Source organism: Poeciliopsis prolifica, unplaced genomic scaffold (assembly GCF_027474105.1).
Source record: "Poeciliopsis prolifica strain line A6 unplaced genomic scaffold, Auburn_PproV2 SCAFFOLD061, whole genome shotgun sequence".
Classification (NCBI taxonomy): Eukaryota; Metazoa; Chordata; class Actinopteri; order Cyprinodontiformes; family Poeciliidae; genus Poeciliopsis; species Poeciliopsis prolifica.
The window spans coordinates 1,060,788-1,079,382 of record NW_026562436.1 but is presented as its reverse complement, the minus strand read 5'-3'; the positions used below and the strand labels follow the sequence as shown (position 1 = coordinate 1,079,382).

General features: G+C 40.8%; 1 protein-coding gene across 4 annotated transcripts in view; it reads right to left on the bottom strand.

Annotated features, from left to right (window-relative positions):
• Window positions 1-678: 678 nt before the first annotated feature.
• npy8ar (neuropeptide Y receptor Y8a) overlaps window positions 679-18,595 on the bottom strand; it is a 28,827-nt gene continuing 10,910 nt past the window's right edge. Inside the window, exons 2-6 of one of the 4 annotated variants that reach the window (XR_008608244.1) lie at window positions 7,901-8,483; window positions 7,073-7,314; window positions 5,217-5,414; window positions 3,378-5,075; window positions 679-3,279 (exon numbers count right to left, since the gene is read on the bottom strand). Coding sequence is in view for 3 of the 4 variants with exons in the window: in XM_055060766.1 (XP_054916741.1) it covers window positions 4,625-5,075; window positions 5,217-5,414; window positions 7,073-7,314; window positions 7,901-8,200 (1,191 nt within the window). In the remaining variant the exon portion in view is untranslated. Of the gene's footprint in view, window positions 5,076-5,216; window positions 5,415-7,072; window positions 7,315-7,900; window positions 8,615-18,595 lie in introns of those variants that run through there. The other 3 variants (XM_055060766.1, XM_055060768.1, XM_055060767.1) reach the window with 3 other exon arrangements.

Sequence of the window (18,595 nt, the reverse complement as noted above, 5' to 3'; positions counted from 1 at the left end):
CATCTTCTCCTGCATCAATGAATCCAAAGGTTTCACCAACAGCCGTCTTTCACAAGAACACTCTGTCAATACATTTTGTAGAAGTGTTGTCATCTGGGTTGTGGGAAGACGAAAACTGACTCTTGAAGCCACATCTACTGCACTTGATGTAGAAGTCAAGATGAACATGTGAAGTCAAACCGATATGAAAGAACAACAGGGAACAACGGCGATAAAAACCTTAACTGAAAAACTGGTATTATGCAATCATGCAGGAAAAGAGTCGTCTCATTCACATCTATAGTTTTAAAAATCAGGGCGTTACAAAGGTGATGTGGCGTTTACTAAAATCATTTTATGATGACCAGATAAGAATGAAAACACACGAAAGATTCCATGTTGTCTTTAGTGTTCTCCTCATTCTATTGATTGAGTTTACATGTGAAAGGATTTAAATTCCCTGTGATTTGGTTTGCAAAAGTCTTTCATGTCAAGACTGGAATCTCAGGTTAGAGCTCCTGCGATGCTTTCTTTCTTTTGTCAAAAACATGGAGATGATCTGCGTAGCAAAGCTTTTTATCCGTCACCCTCTGTCTGTGACAGACAGGGTGAGGCTGAAGGAGTCCAAGTAATCCACACATAGGACATCACAGCAAATTAGACCACAACTCAAATTAAAACAATTATTTTTTTGTGTGTGAAAGTAGTTTATTTGGATTCTTTTCTCCACAGATCAAATCATACATAAGCTCATGTACAGTAATATAGCATCTATGACAAACATACAAAAATCACAGCATGAGAAAATACAATGAAGAAGAACTAAGAGTCGGCTCAGATCAATCACCTAGAAAATAAAACCTCTGAATGTTGTACATATTTCATAAACATATCTTACAATGACATTCATTTGCTTATTCACTCTGCAGCCATTTTTTCCTTCCCTTAAAAGTAGATTCAACTTGTTAAGCTACCGACACAATCTCTAACAAGTTCAACTCTTATAAATCAATATTACTTTCAGTAACTCTCTAAAAGGGTTCCCTGCACCATTAACATCGAATGTGTTTGACCTTGTGTGTTAGCTTACAGATATTTAAAACATGTATTCCATTTGCATATTTTTGAAGACAGTATTTAATGGAGTTTCATTTTTCTGAAGTCTAAAATCTAAAAAACCTTCTTGAAACGAGTTCAGTGGGTCGAGTAGGATTATTAAACAGCTGTGTTCAGTTCAGGACAATATGGCACTTCTGAATGAATGAATGAATGAATGAATGAATGAATGAGCACAGTGTGGTATCCTTACTTATATATATATGTATGTATACTTCATTTCATGCCTTTGAGCCATTCAGTTATGGATTAGCTGTATTATGCTTATCTTGCTGCATAACCCAAGAACACTTCAGCTCAAACAATAAAGATCTGTAGATATTAAGGTTGATCACAGTCAATACATTAAAAATGCAGAGGGACTATGTATTCACATAGGGCCAGCGTAGATTATAAAGGCAACTATCATTTGAAGATTGCTGTGTGTTTTTACTCAGATCCCTTTAGACTAATTGTAAAATGTGATGATCTTGGCCTGTTGGACTGGTGACCTGTCCACAATGTAACCTGTGTTACATCACACAGGTTACACAGATGAAAACTGTTTTTGGAGATACGCACCAGCCCCCTGAAGACCATGCCTTTTGTTGCAGGTGCAATGAAAGTCCCAGAAACAGAAGAATTATTTAAAGGGGCAAATATTGTTTTCCCAGCACCAACAGAGAGAGAGAGAGATGAAATAGTTTTACTTATCTGGTTGTACCACATGCCTTGGCTTTCTCATCAAGGCTACCGTCATTGAATTTTAATGTTGCTTTACAAATGTACATATTTCTGTTCTTCAAATGTCAGAGGTAGCAAAGTGTGTGGGAGATATCCATGAGCCCTCAGTTCACCACTCATGGACATAGTTTGTACTGAATGGCTCAGAAATTTACATTACACCCTAAGCTGGTATATGTCTAGCACTTTGAAGTCCCTTTATGGATTTTTCTACCAAAATGGGAAATTCATGGATAAAGAAGGTGCTAAAACCTCAGCATTGTAGCTAACTTAACAAATCATGGAGACAAAGCAGGACTAAAGAGTGTCAGTAACAGCCATATGTATCGTCATAAATCATATGTATCATCACAGACACATTTCAGCCACTTGAATGACTCAAGTATCAACTGGTCCAAGCAGCTCATACAAAATGATCACTAATAGCATCTGCAATGTGAAGTTATAGTACAGTGATGGTGACTAGATTTTAACCACTAGTATTTCTAAAGAAATACCAATGAGCTTAAGTGTTTCAAAGTTCATACTGGGCTTGTCATTATTGTAAAGATTTATTGTATAAATTGTCCCAGTTTACACAAGTTGTACAAGTTGTAAATCTTTAACATAGAACCTGGATACTCAGGTAGAAACAGACGAGCCTCACTACAACTGTTCACTTCACCGTTAAAAACAAAGCTACTTCACACCAGTGGGAGGTCAACACCACCACCAGATCTGCTAATGTTAGAGTAAAATTATTAATACATTCAATCACCTATGCTATATTAAAAACTAACATCACTTAGATTTACCCATGTCACATTTCTCAAGAGTAATGAAGGCCACAAAACTCAATAACCTTAATTATGCAAATTCAACAGAAGCAATAATGTCACCTTCCTGAAATAATGACCTACATCTTTTTGTTTTTTTCCAAAAGTGATTTATTTTTTTTGTCTAAATCATCTTTTGGTCAAAAAAAAAAGACATGTTAGGAAAGTGACAATGAGATAGTCTGGAATTATTGAGAACATTTCATGTATCCAAACGGGACCAAATGACACATCATAGTTGGTGCTGCAACGTCTGAATGGGGGAATCACAAAGTGGATGAAACAAATTCATGGCACTTTCTCATATTTGTACTGGTATGGTATTCTTTCCCCCCATCCGCCTTGTGGTGGTGTAGATAATGATAACAGCTTACCTGCTCTGTAAATTGCAACACGCATTGAACCGACGTAATGATGCAGCCAGTTTGATCTATAACATTATTTATTTTCTGCAGAGACAGAATACTGTAACCAATTTCAATCTGTTTTTTTCCTTTAAGCATTTTTTCTTAAAAAGCTTACTTAGCATTCTGTTCCACATGTAAAAAAACGCAGACGTATGCAGAGGCAAGAGATCTCAACATGGTCATCCTAAATTCTGCTCTCTTCTCTCCCTGCTTCTCTCTGAGCTCTTCCTGTCAGATAACTTTCAAACAAACAAAGGCCACAAAGAAAGACATTTTAAAGAATGAACGATCATAAACAAAACCTCAGCACTTACAAACATGTTCATCTGTTACTCACATGGACAAACTTGATGGTATCCCTCTGTTAATGAATGACTGGTACCAGCCGTTTGAAACCGACCAGTTCAGAATGGTGCAACATTTCTTTCTTATCCATTCTTAGGTTTTTCTCGCTGTGTTTGGGCCGTTATCCTGTTGGAAGACCCCTGGCCTACACCTAAGACCAAGTTTTCTGACAAGATTGTCGATTTTTGTCCAAAATGCCTTGATAGTCTCAAGATCTCATCGTATCCTGAACCCACTGACAGATGTAGGAAAGCTGCCCCTGATCAGAACTGAGTCTCATCCATGTTTCATAGTATATTTTTTTTATAACATTTTTTTGATATGAATCAATTTTGGTCTCTGAATGCAGATCTGTTTCATGTTGGTAAAAACATCCAGTATTGTCTCGTTTGTCCAAAGGACATTTTCCCAGAAGAGCTATGGCTTGTTAATATGCAATATAACAAATTCCAGTCTCGCTTTTGAGTAATTTGCTTTTAACCGTGACTTCTCCCATGAAGTCCACTTTGGCTCAGACAAGATGTATTGTTCAGGCTGATGGACCGTGACCTGTAATTGTGTTATGTTGAGGGCTCTTTGGTTTCCATTTGTATTCTCCTTCTCTTCAATCTGTCATCAATTCCTCTCAGTCATAGGAGCATCAATCTGCTTAGCGGTGCGCTGGTAGTCTTTACCTTTTGCATGTTTTCTTTCTAATCTTCTGGGACAAATCTCTCCTTTGCTTCCTGTGGTTCATTGTGGTTTCCTTGGTTCATTTTCAAAAGGATTCTGTTGAATCACAATTCAAAAGCAAACCCTGATTTGTCAGTTTCAGGTTATTTCAGTGGTGATTGTGGGGTACCAGCAATTTTGTTCATGTGTGTAAACAGTAAAATGTGTTTTTCACCAAAAACGTTAAAATGTCTGGTATGAGGTTGATTTGTCACAATGACTGGAACTGGAAAGCTGAACCTTCCCAGGAGGGTTACACCAGAACAGTTCAGGTCCTCCAGCTTCCTCAGTTTTGTTGTTCTCTCTGTTACATCCAGTATTCAAAGTTTTGAGATGATGATCAGTCACAACAAGAACAATATGCTGTCAAATCTTAGCTTGAAATAGCACTAGACTATTTTCAGCCAGGTTCAAGTGAGGACAGAGTTGGACTTGCTCAAAGTTGATCTTCTTCAGTTACACACAACTGACGCTCTAACAACCACTCCACACTTAGGATCTTGTCAAAGATTTCTCCGGTCCGTATTGTTATAAGTTAGCTGGTAATGTTTTGGACAGCAGAGCCGAGCTGATCTCAGGTCTGGGTGAGGGGACACACACAGATCCCATCCTGTTGAGCGAAGTGGCCTTTGTTATGCCCTCACTGCCCACCGTAGACAAAGGGAAGCTCTCATAGCTCTCGCCTGCCCGGGTACCACACTGGCAGCGCTGCAGCGTCGTCCGCAGCTCCCGCTGGAAGTTGCTGTTGAGGAAGCCGTACACCACGGGGTTGATGCACGTGGAGGCCATGGCTGTGAGGTGGCAAGCGGAGAAGACAGCGTCATGCTGACATTTTGGCAGGGCCTGGTGATGCCAGTCAAACAGAGTGTTGAAGACATTCAGAGGGAGCCAGCAGAGAGCAAACGCGATGACGATGGCTAGCAGCATGACATTGATCCTCTGCGCTCCCCGGGTCCTCCTGCTGCGCTCCAGCATGTCCCTGCACAATACAGAACGTGCCCATTACCACAGCGTTCACTGCTGAGGCTTCACCTCAGGCAGGATTACGCAACAAGAAGAGACATATAGAGTGTCGACTGAGAACAAAAACGTGGTGTCAAAGCAGTGGATTGAAAGACACCTGTGGTGAGAAGACTTTTGAAGTGCATGAGGGAGAGTGTAGCTGTGTGACCTGCGGCGTCTCAGGCGCATGAAGATCCTCAGGTAGCAGAGCAGCACCAAGAGGAGAGGCAGGCAGTACTGGAAGATCAGCAAAGAGGTTGTGTAGGCAAGGCGATGTTTGTCTGACGGCCACAACTCCATGCAGATCAAATGGTCCCTTAGACATGTTAGGAAAAAAATAAAAATATATATTTCAACATATAAACTTCAAGAAATGTTGTTTTTGTGGCAAGGTTGAAAGGTTAGTGCAGATTTAGTACTGAAGTGACGTTATCAGAAACCTTTAGAGTGGTGCAAGCTAAGATTATCTTAAAGGGGGAGTTTTATGTTAAAGCTACTCTTTTGAGTTTTACATCATGTTATGATATTATTCCCTCATCAAAGCATAGCTATAGTGTTGCTTTTATTCTTTTATGCATGTTTGAGAAATCCTTTAATCTCCACAGCAACCATTCAGCTGAGCAAAATGCCTGGGTGGACCTCGTCCCGACTGCAGCTCCTCCTTGGAGCTGCAGTTTCCCAAGTTTCTGAGCTTCCTCCTTACAGAGCAAACCTTCCCCATGACTAAACCCACTCAGCTCCTTCAGACTAGCCAACAGCAATTAGCAAATGCCTGGTGAAACTGGTAAAAACGTTGTTATGGGATTAATAGAACCAGGAATAGAAAGACCAGGAATATTTAAAGAGACAGAGTCCCAAGATGTTGAATTCTGACATCAATTGTCTTTTAAGTCATATTTGACACATGCAGCATTTTTACAACAATAGAACTTAACATAGTTACTTGATTGTGCAATAAAATGCCACTAAGTGCCTGGATAATAAATAATACTGCCCCTGCAAGATTGTTGGAAGGTTGGAATTGGGTCTAAAATCGGAATGAAAATCTTGCTGTGTGAGCCATGTGTATGCAGCACAGCTTTACCCGTATTTATTCAACCAGCCATCATGGCTCTCTGGGTTCATTCTCAACACAACTCACTAACCACTGAAGAAAAAGGATCCTGAAAGTTTCCTTAAAGCCTGAGCTTGTTTGGAATGCTATTTCCTGGTTTGATGAAGTTGGGTTTGTGTTTCTAGCTCCCACTGCTACAATTATGACTTCATGCCCATTCTTCACTCCCCGAGGTAATTCTCACGGGTTGCGTGTGCCAGGAGCTATCCTCAAATTCTGAAACCTGTTCTTAGTTTGCATTAGGGTATGAGCAAACATCATTTCATGGGGAAAGCATCACAGATGTTGCACTGCACAATCTAATGAGAATAAAAATGGCCTCAGCAGGCTCCTTTTCCTTCCACCTCAATTCCAGCTTCTTCACGTTATGCCAGGTAATGATGCACGCCCCGGGAAAACTGCCGAAGACAGGATGATGCTCCAGCTCTGTGCTTACCAAAATCAATTTAGCATCGACATCAGGTCTTACCTTGCAAAGATATTTATATTTGTATTTTGTATTTTTATATTTGTGTATGGAATTATTTTTAATTGCATGTGGCCGTCAATAGAAAGTCTTTTTGAGATGGAAGGGAAATAGTAAAGGTTTTTTTTTCTTAATTACCGAGAAATAAATAATGGGTGTGGCAAACTGGGATGAAGGAATCATACAGACACTTAAACGTGTCTTTAAGACTGAAAACACATTTAGACAAAGCAAAAAATAAAACTGCTTTCTTTTACGCTCACTCTTTCTGTTTTTCTCCTGCACAAGTTGGCCAAAATGACCAAGTGGGCTGTTAGTGTGCTGAACATTTGTGTCGATTCTATTCATCTAATCTCACATTAAGATTTGTCTGTGGCAAAACCTTCTGCCTCACCTGAACGGGTTGGAGGGCAGACTGATGTTCTGGAAGGGGTCATTAGTGAGGATGTTGAAGGACAGGAAGGGCAGCGAGATGAAGCAGCCGACCAGCCACGTGAGTCCCACTGCAAGGTAGGAGTGCCCGGCCGCGGGGGTCCAGCCGGTGGGGTGGAGGATCAGCTGGTGGCGCTCCAGAGCGATGAGCACGAGGGAGAAGATGGACACGGTCACAGACATGCACTGGACAAAGGGCGTCACCTGGACAAGGCCAGAACAAACACCTGTCTAGTTAAGGCATTCAGTGACAGTCACTCATTTCTGAAACAAAATCTGCATATAGATGGAATATTGACTTTGTGTTGAGTCTGTATTTAGTGAACTGTGTTTCTCTGTGTTTGTATCATCTGTTTTGAAGAGGAAGCCAATTTGTGGGAAAGATGATTTTTGACGGGTGAACCAGACATGGCAGTTTGACATAGAGGGGAGTTTCTCTCCCAGGCAGTTTGTCCATCCACTGAGTTATGTGGATGAATAAAAAAGCAAATGTTGATGGGAGGTTCTGAACTGATAGCTCCAACTTCACAGTCTCTGTATAAAGCACTAGCTAGCAGACAACGCGACTAAAGAAACACACGGATGGTTTCTCTAGATCTTGCTGAGACATTAGTCCTCACAGAATATGTTCCTTCTTCTTTATAACTACACACCACTTTGTGTTGGTCTGTAACACCAAATCTTAACAAAACATGCTGAAATTTGTTGTTCTGATGTGACAAAATGTGAAAAAGGTCAAAGGTTATGAAAACAATTGGATCCATCTTCCCATCAGGTGTGACCTGCTGACCTTACACAGGGCCTCCCCCAGCACCCAGTGGTCCATCAGTGTGTAGATGACAGTGACCGGCAGACACACCACGCACATCAGGATGTCCGAGCACGACAGGTTGGCGATCAGGATGTTGGTGACGTTGCGCAACTCCTGTTGCCGGGTGATGATAAATACAAGGCCTGCATTGCCCAGCAACCCGATGGCAATGACTGCACTGTATGCTACAATCAGGAACGTAGCGCCGCCCACTGAGGGTGGGCACTGCGAGGTGTCTAACCAATCAGTGGCCTCCAAGAAGGTTGTGTCGTTAGACATGGCAGTTGGATGGAAGACGGGGAGGGAAGCGGATGGGATGGGTTGGTGGGTTCAACTCGGAGGCCTGAGGCTGAACTCCTACAGGGGATCAGAACGGAGATGACAGGAGGACCAGGAGAGGAGAGGAGGAAGCAGAGAGGAAGCACAGGTCATGAGCAGGATTCAGGAACGTCTGATGGAGCTTCAGAAGCATGACTGATACAAGTAGAAATTCAAATGTAGAAGTTGTCCTGTTGTTTCTTCTCTGTCAGCATCGGTGGATCAGCTCTGCATCAGCAGTTTCCTGCAACAAAACAGAAAAACAATGCAGAGTAATGAGGACGGCTCACCAGGTGGGAGAAGTTGAGGAAGATCAGTGGAGATGAGGGACTGAATAAATTAGCTCATGCTGTTCTTCTTCTTCTCTTCTGCCTGGTTTAGTTCGCTCCCAGCAGAGCCGCTCTGCAGCCTCCACAGACAAGCCCGGATTTTATCATGGCTTACTGGGGCTGCAGCCCGGGGATGCTTCGTATTTTTATGAATGAATAAAATCAGAATGTCTTAATTTCATCATTGGCTAAGAGGATTTGGGCGATGTTGTTGAAAAAATGTTTGATTTGTTCTGGTAAACAAATGAATAGACATACTCAACCTGTTCAAGTATTTCTTTAATAACTATTTTGTGTAGTAATGATCTTTACATTCATTAAAGGGGCACCGGTAGCAATTTTCTGGCCGATCACCGATCTTTGGATCATGGAGTGACTGTTGTAAACCTGGTGGTTGGGACTGTCCATCAGCCGTCTCTCATTTTGTGACCTTGTAGGAAGATAATGTTTGTGGATAGGATCGGTTCCACAAGTAAGTCATGGCCAACCGCCGACCACCCAGAGGGAAGGAAATCAGGGATACTGTATATGTATGTAACTGTATAACTATGATTACGTCCGGCCCTACCCACAGACACTCAGACTTGATCTGAGTGTGCGTCTGCTGAACCGTCACTGCCTTTCGCTTTGACGGGAAATCTAAAATGAGCCCAGGGAGTCCGCTTACTTCAGCGCTGCAGAAGACTCAGGCGGTCTGCTGCCCAGACGGCGACATTAAAACTGAATGGGAAGATAAAAAAACACACCTAAGAGACGACAAGAAAGACCAAAGATGAATGGACAGGAAGACAGTCTCCAAAGAGCAAATGTCACGGAAGAAAATCATTACAAAGCTCTGTCAAATAAAACTTCAATTCAGCTGCTGGGGAGAACTGAGGAGAAAATGACTGATTTTCTGCTTGAGTTTGATGTCCTTGTCCTTCACTCCTCCCTTTGGTCACTGCTGTAATTATCTTGACCATTTCTGCTCGTCTCTTGTCAGCCTATGTCTGTATGTACTGTATTGTGCTCTCTTTTCTTTGAACCCAGGAAACCTGGCATTTTAGCTGGTGTTTGTGGACTTTGGTTCGTTTTTGATCAGCAAAGAGTCTTTGACTGTCATCAAAAGAACTTTTGAGGCAACAATTTCCAACCGTTATCCCAATTCAGCTCCAGCAGCAACGTGCACGGACACGTCTGAGGCAGACAGAAAGGACAAGTGACGTAAAAGAAAAGCGCCCCAATGCACAGAAAATAGAAATATTCATGCTAACATCTGTGAGAAGAGGTTCACAGAAATACTTTCAATCTAAAGCTGATTTCAGTTCCATGAGCTGCTGAAAACCTGATCAGAAGAGACGAGTTGGAGACTGATGGCAGAGCAAACCCTTCAATCCAGCAACACATCTCCATATAGAGGGAATTTCATTTGATTGCATAGGGAGCAAACACATCTATCTGTTATCAATTTATATATATATCAAAAGTCAGAGGTACATTTACTCTTTCTGGTCTGATTTTATGCATCATAGACTGAAATGTTTTTCTTTACGTTTGTAATGTTTTTTCTGCATATATATTGTATACGTACATAGCCAGGAGCTTTATGCTCCAATGCCTGCTTATAAAACATAATCGTCTCCTCTGATTGGCTGAGATAATGAGGCTGATAGACCACAGTTAAATTATGAATACATCTCATGCAACTGTCTATATCCATCACTTTTAATGACTTGTAGCATAAACAAGCTTAACTATGTGTGATATTAATTTCATTTCTTAATTGATGGTTACGTTGTAATTGCAAAATTGTGTTTTTGCAACATTAGCAGAAAACAAATGAAGATCTCTACACATGTGTAATGTATTCACACCTGCCAGTTCCTGGGTTCTGTGCTGGATTCTACCCTCATGCACCTCACCTGATGTGATCTGGTCTGCCTCTGTTGTTATTAGTCTATAACTTCATGAAGCTCTTTGTCTGGGTCCTTTCATCCCTCAAATCCTGACAGAAGAACCTGGCTAACCTGTGGACCCGACAGGGCTTCATGCTCTAAAAAGACAGCCAGGATGCATCTGAACGTCATGGCTGGTCTTACCCTCCATGGAGGAGAGTTAGTGCTGATGAAGTCTCTCGATGAGTTTAAACCTTTCCTTTGATTTGATGAATCAGCTTGGCAAGAAGCCGCCTGAACCTCAGCCGCAACCTGGTTGACCAAACCTGTGAAGCTATTGGTGCATTTAAGTGCTCTGCACTGGTGTAGAGTTAAACAAATGAATTTGTAACTCAGTATGTGTCTGTATTCAAAAAAAGAAACATTTTAAGACAATTCAGTGCTGCTTTTTTGTATCAGGTCGGTATTGACCGATACTAAATCTTAAATATCGGTATCGGAAGTGAAAAAGTGTATCATGCATTCACAAGTGATTTCTCATCATTTTTGCTCTTAGCTAAAAAGAACCCTGTGCCTTCATGAAAATGTCCTGCAGTCATGGGAAATGACATTAATATACCATTTCCCCTGGTTTATCAATACCATTAAAAAAAAAAATTGAATATCTTTGTTAGTATCGGCTTCAAGTTTGAAATTTTAGTATTTTGACAACCCTGTAAAGGTTGATAAATTTGACACCGGCAGAGAACTGAACCATTATTCTGTGAGGAGAGAGCCAAATGTCCAAAACAGCCCAGCATATAGAGCATAAAGATTAATCAAGTCAGAGAGAAAATGACAGTAACTACAGCTCAGATTGGTTCTACAAGCTTTTGAATGACATGGTTCACCTAATTACTTTCTGTCACAGGAACTTGTTTCCCCAGCACTGTACATATGCATGAATGCAATGGGTTGGTTGTCACCATTGCTGCTGCCATCCTCTGTGTGTGCAGAGCGCCGTCTGTCACTGCATTTTCCATCTTTTCTGTCATTCGCTCTGGCCCCCGAGGGACGGAGCTGCCAAAGAATGAGACACACTCGCAGGTGTTGCTGCTCCTCCGCTTTGACTCACCCGCTTCCACCCACCCCAGATAACATTCATCAGAAATCCTGCTATCTGCCGCGCTGTTGTTCCCGCGCACATCATGTACACACAATCCTGTTTACTTGAACATGTTCAGTCACCTGGAGGATCTGAACTGTGCAGACTGGATGCCACACAATAGGACTGATCTGAAATTAGGCACACAGACATGTGACATTGAGTCTGAGTGGTGACTATGGTTTGGAGCTTTTTATAAAAATAGATTCTTAAACGTGATGTTTTAGCCATGTGTCTCCCTACTGAGTGTCAGTTATTGCTAGATGCACAGAATCTGAATGTGTTGGTGTCGTACCATACACAGCAAACCCAGCATGCCTAAATTATCACTCAGGTTTGATTTCAATATTTTTAAAGTGTCTACATGGGTCCATACCAGAGAAAGAGAGACTTTAAATCTGTTTTGGAGAGTTGGTACCTTAACTCTGTCAAGTACTAAATATGCCTGTAGTTAATCATTCAACTCCAGGCATATTTTGTGTTAAATGATTAAATATGAACTCTGTTAGTCATGTGACTCATTTTCATTGCAGTTTTAAAAAATACATCTATTTTGATACGGCTGAAAAACCACCTCATCCCAGTGTCAAAACTTCTTCAAATTGCCTTGCTTCCTTTAAGCAAATTTATTTTCATCATTTCGGTTTGCACAACACCATGTATGGTTTATGGAAACACAGACACTGATAACCCTGATGGTTATCTTCATACGGAACTGAAGGGCATATTGTGACAAATACTCTGGAGCACAAAAATCCAAAATGTTCTTTTCAATGACTGGAGAAAAGTCAGTGACAGAAAAGTCTGAGCTTCAGGTTTTCATCCTGTTACTAAACCATAAGGCTGTGATACTGGATATTCAACCAATCTACTCCATTCTCACAGTGCTATGAGTTTCCTGGTGCTTAGTATATTGAGTAGTACCTGTATTATTTTTATGAACCTGTTCCACAACCAGGAGAATTTAATTCTTCCACTTTGCAACTGTGACAGGACAGGATCGTGCACTACCAAATGAAAGCCACAAGAGCGCTTTGCATGGGATATCCCACTAGTCTTAGAAAACAGATGGATGAGCAGTACAACACAGAACAGGACTCCGTGATATGATTCATGCATCTCAGTGTAGTTTCCTGTAAACAGAGCAGGGCAGAGTTAGAGTGGAGAGCTGCACGGCTCTCTGGAAGTGACAAGCTGTGAAATTCATTGTGCTCACTCCTGAACGCGCTGCAGCCGTGAATAACACAGAAATAAGTTTGGCCTCCAAATATTTCCTGTGACTGTTTGCATGTGGACACAATGACAGACTCCATGCAGCAGAAACGTCTCTGCAGTGGCTGTGGTGCATCACAGCGGCCTTCACGGGTCAGCAGATATTCTAGCTGCAGGTAGGAGTTCTGTCTATCAGCTGCTCTAAACACAGGAATCAAGGTTAGAATAAATTCTTCTATTCCTCTTCATAAAGCATCATATAAGACACATTAGGTCAGGAGTGTACAAAGTCTGTCCTCAAAGGGACGCATCCTGCATGTTGTCCTTCTCTCTGTCTCAAAACACCTGGATCAATGATGGCCTCTCAGAACTTTATTTTGACATTTCAAAAATAAATTTGCTTAAAGGAAGTAGTAAGGAAGTTTGAAAAATTCTTGTTTTTAATAAAATGATTTTGGTGCTAAAATGAGGTGGGGGGTTTTCAGCCATATTGAAGTTGACTTACTTTGTAAAAGTGCACATCACATGACTGACATGATCAACAACCAGATGCTGCTACTGGCACAAACAATGAAGAAGAAGACGACCAGAAGTATTTGAGGATCATTGAGCATCGTATAGTTCATGACTTATTAAGTGAACAAACTTATTCATGTGTCATTTTAATCTCACCTTCTTATTTAAAGGAAAAAGCACAATTGCAAAATGATGTTTTTATTTTCATAAGTAAAATATTGACTGAGCCAGGCATTAATACACTCATAACGAACGGCAATTTAGAGAACCTCATTATGTTCTGAGTTCATATTTTTGACCTTTGTGAATCACCCAGGTATGTAAGGGTAGAACATGCAGTAAGACCAGAGTGATGATTTAAACCTTCAAGGCTCAAACAACTTCACCACAATGCATATAACGTAGTAATATGAATAAGAATAGGATGAGAGACATTCTGTATCAGTGTGACCAGGATGTGGAAACAATCAACTCATCTTGATTGTGCATAAAACAAATTAAACTATTGATCCTCTGAATGAAGCAGGCACCACTGTGAGGTTCATTCTATGTGGTTTATACAGAACATTAGATCAAATTAGTGAGGGGACAAACACATTTTCACACCGCTGTATGCCGAGCAGAAAAAGTGAGGACATTTTTCTTCCATGCCTTTTTACCACTGTCATATATTGTGGGAGAGCTTATTAAGTTCCATCTAAATGGTGCCACATGTTTTGAGAGAGCTGAGGATTTGGGCAGCAACCATGAACAACTTAGAGAAACCGCTCTGCCTTTGCCAAACAGCTTGATCCCCACGGAGGCTCCTCTCTGCTCAGTGAACACTGTTAAATCACCAATATGTCTTGATTCTTCAGACTTCCATCATCCAGTCAACCTAACAAACACCAACTGGAGTTAATAGCTGGATAAACTGTTTGGCATCGACACATGCTCTACTCTTGAAATGTGGGTCCAGATCTTTAGACAGAAAATTAATCATGCAATAAAAATGTAATTTTACTAGAAACATGGATGTTTTTCTGACATCCAGGTGGACAGAGGTGCTTGCTGCTCTGAAACGTTGCCTCACCCTGCAGACAGTGGCCTTTGGTATTTAGGTTTTTCCTATCAGTCGTGACTTTAAATGACCTCATGAAGCTGCTGCTGCAGCTCTGTTCCTCCACACAGCAGTGACCTGTCAGAACAAGTGTGTCCAGGAAAAACATGCGGACAGTGCTCTGAAAAAGTATTCATCCCCGTTGAACTTGTTCCCGTTGTGTCATGTACCAATGGAAGTGGGTGGTAACATTTATTTGAGTAACTCTTTAAAAGGAACGTTCTTCTAAAAATAGCTTTGCAGCAGCAGCAGCTTTTACCGTGACGGGAAGAATTATACTTTGAAGTGACGCTACTTTGACCTAATTACAATATTTTCCAGCGACTCAAACTGAAATTCACTGAATGAACATCCAGCTTGTTTTCACCAAAGAAAAGCACCAGAGACAGAGTTCATGTTTAAAATGAGCCTTCTTTGTTTGTTTCTTTTTGCTGATATCTTTCTACCTGCTCGGCCACGTTGGGCTCACAATTCAAGATATCAATATTGTTATAGAAAGTAATTTGCTTCTGCATAAAAATTGAAGATTGTAAATTTTGGATTCAAATATGTCACATTATGTGTAAAATTTTTGATTTGGAAAAGTGTTTCTTCTGCTTTACCAGTTAATTAATAACCTATTTGTATAAATTTTTTCAGACTGAATCCGATTGCAGGTGCTGTTTTTGAGTCTTTATTAATGAAGACAGGTCCAAAATGGCACGAAAAAATGATTGAGTGAAACAGATGAGTGCAACTGGCCAGTGGACATTCTTTATGACATTAAGCTAAGAAGAAAAACATGTTGACTTAACTTAAAAATTGTGCCATGTTATTTAATAAAGCTGAAAAGCATAGAAACCAGAGACCAGAAAACCAACACAGAGCAAAGAGACAAAAACTGTCCCAGCATTCCTTTTGTGTGAATTTTTTTCTCCCAATTTCTTTTGATCCTAGTTATGAAATGGTACAGATTCCTCACTTAATTCAATTTAGTTTGCAAAGTTTCCATCTAACAAAACCCAAAAACTAACATGCAGTAGTTTATTCTGATGTTTGAAAAAAAGTCATCATCTTGCTTTTCATTGGAATTGCTCCATTGTTTAAGTCTGAAATTACATATGAGTCGCTGATTGGCTGCTAGTTTGATTGTATTTGACTTTTACAGCCTCAGTGCGGCTTGTTTCTGGTCCATTGAAGAAAAGTGATTGATTGATTTCTAATTCTCTTAAGTCCTTCAACATGATAGACTGAGCTGATGGAGGAAGTCAACTGGCTTCTTTAAATGACTATCCTCCACTATCTGAATAAAAAAGATTGTTTCTACCACTGTGAAAACAGAAAAGTCAGAAGATTAGGCTTTGCTCTGAGACCACAAGAGGCATTGATAGATAGCACAAAGCCTAAGAATGCTGTTTTTTTTCTTGTTGTTGTTGTAGTGCAAGACTACAGAGATATAAATAACTCCAGCTGTGTGAGTGTGGAACTGGGACAGCCTGATAGTGGAGCTTTTAATCAGTTTTGGATTAAACCGCTTCGTGGTTTACTTGATGCTGAAACAGAGCGGCCCAATCGACGCCGGCATGCTGGTGACCGCCGTCGCTTTAACGTCACGTTGTCGCTTCCACGTGCCGTCGGCCAAGAGGCTGCAGCTCCTCGCCATGGCGGACGACACAGACGATCAGAGCGTCAGCGATCAGAACCCGAAGGTTTTGTGTGTGTGTTGGGAACCGAAGCGTCGGCCTGAGCCTGAGGGAGACGTGGTTCACATGGTGGGAAGGGAGCCGGGGGTAGGGAGCCAAAAAGATCCAAGGAGAGGACAAATTCAAGGACAAGAAACAATAAATACGAGCAGAAACTCAGTTTCCATGCTCGTCATATCAACACAGATGGCATATTTGCACTTTTTCGCTCACTGAATGTGACTGTCACTGTCCATCACTTTGGACATGCTGTTTATCGCAGACGCAGCGCGGTTACAGATCTGCAGCATTTCATGCATTATTGACCAGATTTTCACACATAATTCGCCCCATTTCAACACAAATTAAAAATAGCGCCGACTTTTAAATAGTACTGATTAAATGTGGATGTGGAATTGCTTGAAGAAGGCTGCCCTAAAGGATCTGGTGACAGCAGTCAGCATGCCATGCAAATATTCAGACACTAATGACCTCAGGGGGCTTCAGACCCACACGACAGAAACAAAACTTCCAGAAATCAAACAGCCACTGATCAGGAAGCTCTTCCTCCTCAGTTATCTGCCCTCCTGCGGCGTCATGACGGAGGCCTTCAGCCAGCAGCCTGATCTACTTTCTAAATGAATTGGCAAGCTGAAGCAAACAGAAAAGACGTTGCTTTGGTGGCTCAAAATGTTTTACAATTCTGTCGTCAGGTATTTCGCCATCTATTCGCTTCTTTTCTATCAATGTCTGAATGTCTGACAAGTATGGTTATTCTGCACATGAAATATTACAACAAAGTCCACACCTGTACACAGCTGAGACCAACAAAATCATCTTTTCTATGAAAAGCATGCAGCTCTAAGGAAGAGGCAGACAGGCCTGCAACACAGCTACTGTATGGAAAAACGTTAAATTATTTGTTAATTTCCAAAAGTTGAACATGCATTATTATCACAGAACTGAAAATGATCTTTGCCAAAGGTTCTGACAACCGTCTTGATGCGTCGTCTGGATCCTCCTAAAAAGTTCTGCAACAAAAATGAATCTGATCACATCTACATTTTCATTGAAAGGTGCAACAACTTGGAGTAAAATTGACGATACTCTGAAGGCGGCTATCAGGTCAGTAAGCTAAGCCAGAGTTCCCCCCACTTGATTTGTGAGTATTGTACAACAGGTGAAGCTGCAGTCAGAGGATCAATCCAAGAAAAATACTGAACACAAGATGGAGGAAAACACTGGCTCTGATTTTCTTGTCAATAATCTTGATTTTGTCCAATCTGACTCTGATGAAGACCATGCTAGAGATAAATAGTTGCATCACCAGCTACAGCAGAGTTAGCCCATGTATAAATGAATAAATTGAGAATTCTAACTATGTATGAACAAAATCAAACTTTCCAAAGACCAACAAGCCCAGATCACTGCAGGTCACCAATGAATAATTGTGATCTTTTTGTTTTTTGCTGGTTTTATTTCCTGCTGGTTGCCATAACAGCATGATAAATGAGAATCAATGTCCTGGTAACACAGAGGGACAGCAGGATGATTAATGCTGTTCCAATACGACACCGAGTTCCACCGTGTCACCGGCTCTCACACTGGCCTCAAGGTGACGTTACGGCCTCGCTTGTCACAAAACCCTGAAGCACAAACCCTTAGACATGTTTTTACAGGTTCAACAGGACATAAGATGGGAGGAGCTGTGAGGGGCTGAACCAGAGGACAGACTGCCTCTGGTTAATAGACACCATGTCCTCTGATCTATAAGCCTAACAACAACTCCATCACACACCGTTCAAAGGATTCCTGGATCAATAAACTGTTATTCCCCTATTCAATACCTATAAGGCTGAGGAAAGGTGAGGCAAAACCATTGGTGGATTTAAAAGTTAAAAAAAATACTTTTTTAAAACTGACTCTAAAATGTTTATTGAGCCGGTTAAGTGAGACTGAAATGAGGAAAATGACATGAAACAGCAGAGCTTAGCGAAATCTGAAGACAGAACAAATACAGCCTCAAAGGTAAAGACTAGCTGCTGATTCAAAGTGGATGCGTTGCTATAAAAGTGCGTACATTAAAATTACAAAAACAAATTTGCTCACTGTGCACCGTGTCAAATGTGGCAGCTGAAACTGAAAGCACAAGAATAACAGACTGACACAGCTGGAGTCAGTTGCTACAAAAAACACACAAAGATCTGTATCCAATCTTTATGTAATCTGTAAATCTAATTTGCCATTATTTATCCTGTTTTATAAAACAACTAATATATCTATATACAATTCATTCTTCATATTCCTGTATATTCCGTATAATCTGTGTAATTTGTATAATATGTAAATAGCTCTCATATTTATATTTATATTTGTACAAAACATTTTATTTATAGCACGTCAATATTATTCTCTGTTTATATCTTTGTACAACTGTTTATAAATATTTATATCCTGTATAGCACTTCTGGATAGATGCACACCACATTTTGTTGCTTTGTACATGTGACAGTGCAATGAC